The sequence below is a fragment of the Sinocyclocheilus anshuiensis genome, unplaced genomic scaffold (genome assembly GCF_001515605.1).
Source record: "Sinocyclocheilus anshuiensis isolate Anshui unplaced genomic scaffold, SAMN03320099.WGS_v1.1 scaffold334, whole genome shotgun sequence".
Taxonomy (NCBI): domain Eukaryota; kingdom Metazoa; phylum Chordata; class Actinopteri; order Cypriniformes; family Cyprinidae; genus Sinocyclocheilus; species Sinocyclocheilus anshuiensis.
The window spans coordinates 1203947-1216256 of record NW_015546055.1 but is presented as its reverse complement, the minus strand read 5'-3'; the positions used below and the strand labels follow the sequence as shown (position 1 = coordinate 1216256).

At 34.5% G+C, this 12310-nt stretch overlaps 1 protein-coding gene across 1 annotated transcript in view; it reads left to right on the top strand.

Annotated features, from left to right (window-relative positions):
• LOC107699269 (zona pellucida-like domain-containing protein 1) overlaps window positions 1–2074 on the top strand; it is a 5726-nt gene extending 3652 nt beyond the window's left edge. Inside the window, exons 9-11 of the mRNA XM_016500475.1 lie at window positions 266–383; window positions 519–539; window positions 1319–2074. Coding sequence (XP_016355961.1) covers window positions 266–383; window positions 519–539; window positions 1319–1473 — 294 coding nt within the window. The 3' untranslated portion in view covers window positions 1474–2074. The remainder of the gene's footprint in view (window positions 1–265; window positions 384–518; window positions 540–1318) is intronic.
• The last annotated feature ends 10236 nt before the right edge of the window (window positions 2075–12310 follow it).

The following is a 12310-nucleotide window of genomic DNA, read 5'->3' as shown; positions in this document are numbered from 1 at the left end:
TATATATATATATATATATATATATATATACACTATTGTCCCATAAAGCATAGGGGAAATCATTTTATCGTATTCCTAAGGATCCCGATAGATGACTAAAATGGTTCACTGAAATAAAACATGCTAACCAACACAAACTTTGGGATTAAACGGGTAGAAGATGCTTTGTCTAAACAAAAATAGCAACACATACATACAGCTCAACTACCCAGAGACAAACATTGGCCAAGACATTGCCCAAGACTTACCATGCCTCTTTCCACAGCAATGTGGCAAACGAAAAAGGAGAGACGTTGTGCCTTTGACCACCACTCCTTCTCCAAATGGTGTCACAGAAACCACCACCATCACATCACCAGCCATCATCATACGCGCAGAAAACGGTACATTCCTTCCCCTTCATGAAAACAAACTGAATGAATTAATATGAATTAATCACCAGCACTACTGAGTTTTAAGTTATTTACATTTCTTTCCAGATCTGAGAAACTGACTTTATTCTGTTCATTTCATTTCAGTGGTGGCAACAAAAGAGGAAGGTGAGCTTAAACTGTTTGACATGTAAAGCATGTAATACTTGTCCAGATTCTCTTCATATTTTCCAGTGTTTGGTGGGATCATTTATTGAATGTAGCAATGTTAACTAATTTAACTAAATACTAAGTTAATCAAACAAACATAGGCAATAATCAAGCGCTCTCTTGTAGAATGTTCATATGTAGCACTTTGAAAGTTTGATTCATTTTAGTGAATCAGTTTGTTCAGATGAATCATCTAAATGAACTAGATCAATTAATCAGCTCGAGACTCTGTGAGCTATTATGTATTTATTTACAGATAAACATTCAGTAAGCACTGCTGTCTATCACTGTTTTTGACATTGCATTCTAGTTTTTGTTGGTTGCAAGTTATTTTTCAGCTAAAGAATTACTTTCTGAATTGTATTATTTTCTGAAAAAAATATGAATTTTCAGCAGTCATTACTCAAGTCTTCAGTGTCACATGATCTTTCAGAAATCATTCTGATTTGCTGATCAAGACAGATTTCTTATTAAATTAATGTTGAAAACAATTGTACTGCTTAATATTTTTGAGGAAACCATGATATATTTTATTTCAGGATTCTTTGATGAATATAAAGTTCAAAAGAAGAATATTTTTTGAAATCTTTTGTAACACTATTAATGTATTTTATGTCATTTTAGACTCATTTATTGCTGAATAAAAGTAGTAATTTCTTTAAAATCAAACTTTTGAACAGTATTGTAGTTAGCTCCTTTTGTTTGTAATGCTAACCTCACGTGTCCTTGTTTTGCAGAAGTCACAATCAGCACGAAAAAACCTTCAGACTCCTCTGTGGGTCTTGGCGTGGCTGTGGGCATCCTGGCATTCGCCTGCATCATGACCGTAGCAATGGGAGCAGTTTTCTACAAGAGACACTGGCACAACGCACCCTCAAAAATGCCCCGGTGAGATGAGACACCCTGTTCCTGCTCCAAGAGAGGACTGCCGGTCCCCGCCGGGACGATCTCTCACTGCTGGAAGGCTGAGCAGGGCTCAGCGTAGAACTGTTTTGGACATATTGATCTTTCCTAAAGTGCTTCTTGGTGAATAATCATAGCATAATGTGGTTTAGAAGAGCAACAGTGCACGATATCAGCTCTACACCTTAAACTTGTGTTTAAGTGTAGCTTGGATCTGGGAATACATGTTAAAAAGCTTATGTATAAAAAAGGTTTATATATAAGGCAATGTGAATTCTCTGTAATTTTGTATTTTCGAATTGAAGTGCATTAAAAATTAAAGTATTGACCCATCAAATGAATCCAATCCCAATGAGCGCACGCTGTGGTACCTGTAAAACACAAAAAGGAAATAAATCTGAATGTGTGTGGAGGGTTTGGAGCTCCCTAAGACAGTCCCTAATACCTTCTAAAATGTTATATGTGTTATTTATTAAATACTACTCTTTCTGCTTAACTCTCATGAAATTTTGACACCCCCTTATTAAGACTACTCGTGCACAGCCCAAAACATCCCTGCATTTACAATGAAACATAACTTTTAAATCAACACTTTTGAAGCAACAGCAGAGTATTATAGATTCCTTCTGAATGTCCAACTTCATAAATAAAGAAATGGAAATGAAAGCAATTTCGAATGAGAGTGGGCCAAAGGAGAGTGCAGCAAAGCGTTGATTTTTAGATCTGAAGTTTTGTTCTTGGCTCTGCACTTTGTATCTTTATCATTTCTATGGCAGGCTGAGCTCTTTAAAGTAGATGTATATTTGTGATTCATCCATTAATGCATGCTTAATTTGAATAAAGGCTGCTGGTACAAGAACAAATCACTGTCCTCTTGAGTGGATTCTTACTTAGTAGCATAAAATCGTGACATCTGCAATGGAAATGGAATTAGATTGCCTTAAAATAGCATTTGGGCCTTTTGCATTTGAATTAAAACTATTATGCACACTTAAAAAGTGCCAGAGGTGTGTGTAAAGGGTAGTAAAGGTAGAAAATACATATTTAAAGTCATCTATATGCTTAAAATGGGCGCCTAACTAAAGTGGGTCATGCAAATTCATTCAATAAAGGGGATTTTTGGGTGTCACTACTGCAATACTAGTATCGAAACGTGAAATGAAATCTGATCACAGTCTAATATCATTTTACTGTGACCTGTCAAATGCACTAATGCCTGACCTGTACATTGTCAGGTGCCTTTACGGCTACGATTAACCTAATTTCATTGTTCTCATTGTTTAAGGGTCACGTTTTCATGTGTCTTGACACCTGAAACTGCTCTCACAGCCAAGCTGGAGAAAATGTGATCTTAAATAACTCACATAATTGTCACCAAATTCCACAAAACGATCAATCGACCTTTCACTTCATTCATATTTTTGCTTTGTTTTGTTTTGAGGTCGTGAGTGGGACAGAAACCCTGTTGAGTCCTCAGTGTACAAGAAGCCCAGAGGGGAAAGGACAGATTCGCAGACGGATCCAGCACAGAAGTAGGGCACATGATGATTCATACTGTCAGATGTTGAACTAGGCCATCATTTTGTGGCTCTCTTTAAGTCTCTTTGTTTCTTTTTCACTTTGTTTTGCAAGCATCACTTCGAATATTTTAACGCCCTACATTCTGACTCACCCGCAAAGGGTACAGTGGTTTTCAAAAGACATGAGGCATGAAAATATTATAGATACTTTATTTTTAGGTTTTATTAATCCAGTTATTATCTGCAGTGTCCTACATAGCACACAGCAGCTGCCAGAAATTTACTGTAAGAAATACAGTAACACTCATATCCACATATTTCGGTAACTGACATACTAATGTTAATATACCAACCAATTTTGAACAACTAAAGTAGGTCATGGACAAGAACGGTGGCTGAAATATGTAGAGACAGAGCACAGTTATACCCACGCCAACACAAAACACCATTAGGGTAACACTAAAATAATCCAATAAACTGAAACCAAACACTGTAAAACAAATGTGATGTGTTACTTCTGTGAACATTTCCTCCGCACATTATATGAGGTAACTTTTATTTTATAAAATAAACCACTTTAGCAATATTTTACTGTAAAGGTTTATGTATTATTTTGTTAAATATAATATACATTTGAATTGTAAATTAAATGGTAACTATCAATTTTGTTCACATATATTTACAGTATTTTATTTACGATCAAAATCATTTTTTTTAATGGTACTCAATCTTAATTAGCATTTTATATTCACCAACCAACTGTTAAAATTATGAATATTTTTCACTCAACTGAATTGGAAAAATTTTTAATTAATTGAAAAATTGCATTATTTATTATTATAAATATATATTATATTTACTTATTAATTATATGGTAACTTATTAATAATATTAATTAATATGAATAAATATAAATAAATAATAATAAATATAATAATATTTATCATTACAAATATATATTATATTAACTTATTAATTATATGGTAACAAAATATGTAACATTTTGTTTACATATATTTTCAGTATTTTACAGTATTCACCATTAAAATCAAAACTATTTTCAGTGTTTTTGGTACGAACTCAAAGATATCCAATTAGCATTTTTACATTCACCCACCAACTGTTAAAATGACACATATTTATAACTGAATTTGCAATATTTTACTTACTGAAATCAGAATAAAACAAATCAGTGCATATTTCGACCGACGACGGGAAAAGTAAAATTTATGTAATTTATGTAATAATGTAATTCAATTTTTTTAAAGTTATTTTTTGGGGCTTTTATGCCTCTTTTAAAATTTAATTTAATTTAATTTAATTTAATTTAATTTAATAGTTTAGTTTAGTTTAGTTTAGTTTAGTTTAGTTTAGTTTAGTTTAGTTTAGTTTAGTTTAGTTTAGTTTAGTTTAGTTTAATTTAATTTAGTTTAGCTTAGTTTAGTTTAGTTTAGTTTAGTTTAGTTTAGTTTAGTTTAGTTTAGGCAATAAAGTATGTAAAATAACAATGCCACTAAACTACTCCAAAAATGGATTGAAGTTAAAGCTCTTCCAATTTTGTTAATGTCAGATTTTCTTCTATCCATTTCAGATTTACCCACAGAAACATTGTCCTTTCATCTCCACCTTTGTTTCAAGCGCCCAGGACAATAGGATGGAATTTCCTATTGAGGAAAGCTTATTCATTATTCAAAGGCCCTGCATCACAGGAGTCATACCCAGTTATTAATGATAGAATGAGTGGGTGAGAGGAAGACTGAAGAAGCAGAGTAATGAAGGAGGCAGAGGAGAGAGAGGGCTGTGCTTTGAACCTCACTGCAGGACCACTGTAAAAGCTTCAAAGCTCTGCGGCTTGAAGGAGACCTGCAGACTGAACACACATAAGGGCTATAGAGAGCTCTGAGCCCAAACCTGCTCAGTAATCCTGTATGCCTCTCTAAAACCTCTTACAACAACGGATATTCCTCCTGTGTAAAGACCACCAGCACAGAAATATCCTCAGGTCATGGTCATACCTGTAGACTTACAAATAAGAGGAATTTGCTGAAAATAAAGGGCTTCCATTAGAAAACGCTTCACAATAAAACACTTTATTCTTGAGGAATAAAGTTATTCTTATACTTTTGGTCCTGACTGTGATGGAGAGAAAGCCTTTATCTGCTATGAAGTTTTGATTGAGTGTCTTTGACTAGTGCTCTAGTTTAGTATCCTTCAAAACCACAAGATATCAAAGGCAAATCATTTCAGAAAGTCTTTTTGGAGATTGCATTGAACTACAAACATCAACAACCTTTTGTTTTTTTTAAACCCTGGAAATAGATCAAATTAGAAAGGTCAAACTAGATTTATTTTATTTTATTCTATTTTTTGAAGAAAATTCTTGTAACATGCATTGAGCAGTTCTAGTATATTTTCATTATCATTACTGACAGTATTATTTTATTTGATTTAAATATATTTTACCATTTAAATATAAATAAAATAAAAATATTTAAACATTATTATTATTATAGTGTTTTATTTCATTTAATTTTAAAACGTGAATTAAAATACATTGTTGTGCATATAATTTTAACATGGTTTATCATTATTTAAATTAAAAATTATTCATTTAAATATTTACAAATAAAATAAAAATTAATTATTTATTATAATACAAATACTATTTATTGAACTGTTAGTATTATTTTCATTATCATTATATGCAGCTTACTATTATTATCATCATCATTTTTTATTTAATTTAAATATTTGTAAACATAAAGGTATAAAATACATTATTATTTATATTATTATACTATTTTATTTTAAAATAGTACATTTAAAAAGTAAATTACAAATACATTGTTATTATAATATTAATTGTATCATTTTATCTAAATTAACTTATTTAAATGTTTTTAATTAAAATAGATTAATATTTATTATAATATAAATACAATTTTATTTATACTAATAAAAACATTAAACGATAATATAATATTACACAAAATTATAATAGAAATATTTTATTTCTATTTTATTTCAATCAAACCAACAAGGTACAAAAATGAAAACTTTAAATACTTGAGTAAATCAAGTATTTAGCAGTAAAAAGCTATTCCAATTATTCTCGACTGTATAGTGCATGAAGAGCACAAACACAACATCAGTCTTTCTACCTATGAAACTGCACTGCTTTTCAGTCGATGCGTTTCTATCGCACATCATGCGTCTGGTCGATATATTGTGATAAATATTACACTTGTCACCAAGCCCAATAATTGAACTATAATCATTACCTAGGGACACTGATCAATGGTCTCCATCAATTCTGATAGTTCTGGGTTCAGCTCACGGGGGGATATCTCCTATCAGAGCTCATCAGTGTGGTCAGCCTCTTGTGAAAGAAGAGACCTAGAGCATGATTGAAGAGAGAGAGCAAGAGAGAATTCAAGACAAGCTACTGAAGCTCTGTGAGCAGAAAAGCTCCATGTGATTACTTCTGTTCTGCTTCAGAGACAGCAGCCATCATCTCAACACACACACTTTCAGACAGACACTGTGTGCTCCATTGAGAAAGCATCTATGACAGATGGCAATAAAGGTGTAGACGACATTTTTAAATGAATCAAATTTCACCTGTTCATAAGCGCTGCAGTTTTACTTCCCTTGGCTGAAACATTCCCAGGTTCACAGCACAAATAATGTGGTCTTATCACTCCCTCCTTGTTCTGTATTTCATGCTAGTCAATCAAAGTTGAAAGGCATAGCTCACAAACGGTATAGGCCAGGAAATTGGATTGAATCTAAACCTGATTCCTCAACCTGGAGCTGGGCAACAGAGTATCAGATCCTATTGCTTTTTCTGTTCATTCCAACTTGAATTTTCAGCTTTCAGTTTTGAGCACAGTTCAGGAATGAACCGTTTGCTCAACTCTTTCTCTTTCAAATGCCCTTGATGATCCAAAGGTGTTGCGTGAAATATCAATGTGGCTGTATGATGTCTGAACAGTAGAGGGCAGACATGCAGCAGAAAGAGAACAGCTGTGCAAATGAGGGAGAGAGAGAGAGAGAGAGCGCTGAATAATGCTCGGCGTTGCTGGGGCAGTGAATCATAAACAATATTAGCAACATACTATTTCCATTGTTCCCCTGAAAAGATTTAATAACCAAACACTGTGTCTGATGAGGCAGAGAATTGTGCTTTTTGTCTGGAAAAAATACATGTTGCTATTACACTGTTTACAGAATTATCAGTTAGAGGACTAACTCACAAATAAAACAATTCTGTCGTCATTTACTCACCCTCATGTCGTTCCAAACCCAAATGTTTTTTCCTTCAATGGAGAAATAAATGAGGAAATGCATCTCGTAACCGACTGTAAATCGGTTTTGTTCCATTAAGAGCTTACGGTTATACTGGAACACTTTATGAACACAAAAACAAACCCACCACAAGTTGTGAAAGGAGGGAAATGAAAGGATCAAATATGACGCATGGAAGAAATCTATACGTTATTGTTTTTGTGTTCATCAAGTATTTGTCTTTCCACACACCTTGTTGGTTTCCTGAAGTTGCATCAGAAAAGCCCCATAAGAATACTGAAGGACTTTGGAACAACGTGAGGGTCAGTAAATGATTGGTTGAACTGTTCTTTAAAATACAACAAAAAGTTCTGTAAACATGTGCAGATCTAAAATGCTGCATGGCGTTAAACTGCTGCAGAACTTCAACTGCAGATTATAAATGAGCCATGAGGCATCAGCAGATGTGAACATGAGTTTATATCTGCAAATGTGGTTGAGTAGCTATAAATGTAATGTGCATGCAGCAGTCTGATCAAGTCACTAATGTAAACAGACCCCAAGTGCACTTAAAGTTTAATTGCAATTTGTGTTTGTGCAGTCTGAGTGGTTATGTTCATCATTACCATACTGACCAAATCCCATCTATTTTTGTATGAAGATAACAATAGTTATTTATTAAATATACAGTACATACAAAAATCGTTGTAGAGGGGATTTGGGTAAGAACAGTTAAAACCGCCTTTTCAGCAAAGGTACTATGTACTTTGACATGTATACATTTACAGTATTCATATATTTATGGGGGTTTGGGGCACTTTTTAGCTGGTTAGTATGTGAAACCAGATTAAATAGCTGAAGACCAGCTTGCTTAGGCTTAGAGATGCTCACCAAGGCTACATTTTTTTTTACTGTATTTTTCAAAAATACAATGAAACAGTAATATTGCAAAATATTATTAAAAAGTTTTCTATTTTTAATATATTTTAAGATGTAATTTATTTATGTGATGTAAAGCTAAATTACTCCAGTCTTCAGTGTCACATGATTCATCAGAAATAATTTGAATATGTTTATTTGCTGATCAAGAAACATTTCTTATTATCGTCAATGTTGGAAACAGTTGTGCTGCTTATTATGTTTATTGAAATGGTGACACATTTTTTTCAGAATTCTTTGAGGAATAGAAGGTTTAAAAAACAGCATTTATTTGAAATAGAAATAATTTGTAACATTATAAAATTTCTTTACTGCCACTTTTGATGCATGAATGCACTGAATGCATTCTTGCTGAATAAAATTATTAATTTATTTTTATTATTATTTATTTCATCTATTAAAAAAAATCTTACTCATGATTATATTCTGAAGTTCCTAATCTGCATAACATAAGTCTGCATAACATGTGTTTACAGCATTGCAGGCCGTTCCAAATGAGCGATTACATCAAGTCAAGTAAACTTCTATACTGTGAATGGGGACGGTTAGTGTTTTTTGTGTCTGTAAGTACACGCGAGTGCTTTTATGTGTGTTTGGTGGCAAGGCTCTCAGCAAACAGTCCCCTACTGTTCTGAGTGAAAGGGTAATTGACTATGAATGACTCTGGCTTTAATAAACACCTGCTTGCTCTGTTACCGGAGTTGCATCAGTGCGCCTCTTCTAGGCTCTCCAAGCTGCCATTTACAGAAAAACTCAACTGAAGAGCCTCAGGCTCTCTCCATAGCTCATTCATCAGCGTCCGCATTGGACATAAAGTCATTTACTTTTGACAAGCCCCCAGTGTGTGCTGCGTGATAGTGGGCTTGGCATAACAGCGTTAATTGGTAATTTACTGGAATATCCATACGAGAAAGTGCAGAGGACAGAGGCCACAGCAAAGACCAAACGTCTAAGGTGCTATTATGTTTGAAAGAAGTCTAGAATGGTGTCGTTTAAACAGCAAATGTCACATTCGAAGGATACAAACTCACACAACATTAAGTATGTATAGGTTCAGCTCTTACAGACAATTACCATGGTAACCACCAAAACACCATAGTTACTGCAATTTCTGCCTTAAACTCACATCACTGGTTGTTGTGTCAGGCTCTAAGAATATATTTAATAGAACTGTTATTGTCCAAACAATAAAAGTTAAAAAAAGAAAGTGACGTAGACTCGAACCCACAACCTTTGGGTTATGAGTCCGACTCTCTAACCATTAGGCCACAACTTCCCCAAATGGGGTCCAAACAACCACACTGGACCCCACAGACTTGTATTGCATGATCAATCAATCAATCAATCAATAGAGACAGACAGACAGACAGATAGACAAACAGACAGACAGACCACCTACAGGTTAAAATTTTTTATTATTTTATTTTATTTTATTTTGACAGTGGTGGTAATACCAAGTTAACACGTTCTTGCTCAAGTAAAAATAAATGTAGTAACTTTTTTTTTTTTAATTAACTAATAATATTTTGCTGAAAATTAAGGTTACCATAGTACATTTGTGGAAAGTTCACATTCATTATGAGTCTTTATCAAAATATTAAACAATCTTGTATGTATGTTTGTGCCATTTTGATGGATGCAAGTGTGCTCGCTTTAATGGAATCACCTTGCTATATAAAGATAGATAGAGCGAGAGCATTTGCCCATCAACACGTTTGTCTTCCAGCTCACTGTCTCACGGCTGGAACTGAGAGAGAGAAAAGAGTGGTAGACAGGTAGACAGAAGGAGAGAAGAACAGCAGAGCAGCAGAGAGACAGAAAAAGAGAGTATGTCAACTTTAGAGTTCCACTAGATTCACCACACTGCCAAACTCAACACCCTCAGGGTGACAGGTGGGAGAGAGAGAGAGAGAGAGAGAGAGGAATGGCAATGACGGAGAGACACAGTAAGATGTGGTGCTTATCAACACAAAAGACAACAAAACTGAACAAGTCCCCAATAGCTGTGTCACACTTAGAATAACAATACAGTGTTTGGCAATTTCCCTGTGTGCTTTCATTGCTCGCAGTAAGATTATATTTGAAAAATATTTCAAGCCAGATTTTTCAATTTCGTTTGTACCGGTACAATATGAATGCATTCAGCACCCCCAGGTTTCATTCTTGCATTGTGGAAATGCAGAATATATTTCTGCACATGAATGCAAAGGGCATTTTCTCCTGTGAAGATGAACAATCACAATCACAAATTTATTCGTAGCGCTATTCACAAGAAGATATAATAAACTCTCGCTCTCTTAGTGGATATGTCCCACTTTGTTTACATACATTATACTGCATACTAAATGTGCTTACTTGCTTTCATGTAAACACTGTAGTAAAAAAAAAGTTTAAAAGATTAGTTTTGAGACCTACTATAATGCAATGTTTTCTCGTCACAACAAGAAGACGTTTGGGGTACTATTATTTTTGGGTGCACTAATCTTGCATACTGCAATGGGTAGTATGCAAATTTTGACATGGATCTCCTTTGAATAAGTGCATGAATACAATTCTCACTCAGCAAATGCTCTCATCTTCTGACTCGGCCATCTGGTGACATTGACACTGAGCGCTGATATCACCTAACCTTGATCACGAGAGGGATGGCGAGAAAAGGGCCATCACCCCATTCTGGCTGATTTGAAATTCTGAATAAGTAAATTATGAACATTGAGCAAATTAAGCAGCCTGTGCCTTGTCCGCCTGCCAGAGTGTTAGACAATATGCTTGACAAACGAGAGAGCTTCACATCCACGCCCTCCTCTCTTGTCATCTCGCTCTCACTCCCCAGAGAGATGTCATTTAAAGAGCCCTGGAATAAATCAGGCCGATGAAATTTAAGATGTGACTCTCAAGTGGATTACTGTGCATAAATCAACTTGCTTTTTTAGGGTTTTAAATTCATTAATTAGATTAAACAAAATCAGAGACCATCATAAGCAGGGCTCAACAATAAAGATTTTTTTTTCTGCCAGTAACAAAGCAACAGCATTGTTCAATACATGGCAGAAAACCAGCTAACATTCGTTAACTATATTAGTTAACATGAACTAAAAATGGACATCTATAGCATTTATTAATCATAGATAATTTCAACATTTATTACATTTAATAGAATTATTAATTAAATTAAACTGAGCGACAGATGACGGCAAAGGTTATGTAGAAATAGGACAAACGAGTGTGAACAAAGAAATATTGACCAAATCTAGGTAAGATGTAGTGACACCTGATATGCCTGGCCTGATATGATGTGTTGGCTGATGTGTTGGCTGATCACAAACCATCCTTGCATGCAAGAATCACTCACAAACACCTCTTCTCTTTATCAGCCTCTCTCTCTAATTGCTGTAGTTGTTCACTCCTCTCCAAACATCCTGAAATCTTCCTTTCTCTGTCCCGGCACAGCCTGCAGGGGATAGCTGCTTGAATGGGTACTGAGTGGTCAAAACTGAATAAATCCAATTTCTGTGCATAATGGAATTTCCGTCTGGACTCACCCCAAGTCAATCCACTCTCCAGAGACCTCTGCACAAGGTGGAAAAAGCAGAATTAGAAAGCGGGTAGCCACCTCCATTAAATGTAGATTCATTTAATTCAGTTAATTACAGTTTAAGGATTGGAAAACAGGAAATGCCTACTGTAAATATTCCTCATGATCTCTGGCAAACACGAAAGCATTTACACTTTTTTAATCCTATAAATTTCCTAAGCATGAATTGTATAAATAAATGGTAAATGTTATGAATCAACTACAACACATAACATTTTATGCTTAAGTGGTCATAAACAAAACTTTTTAAGGCAATACTTTTTTTCTCTTTCCAGCAGCTTCATCAGGGTTTCCAGTGACCCCATAACCTGTCTAGTTACACTCACCAACTCAGAGATCCAATTTAGGGATGTGACCTAATCTTGGCAAGGTGTGGGTGATGTTGTCTTGCAGCTGACCTTTCCCGTCATACTAACTGCTGTAACACAGTTTGTAGACAGACTATTAAAATTGAACTTTCTCCTCACTGGTGTCTACATGCAGTT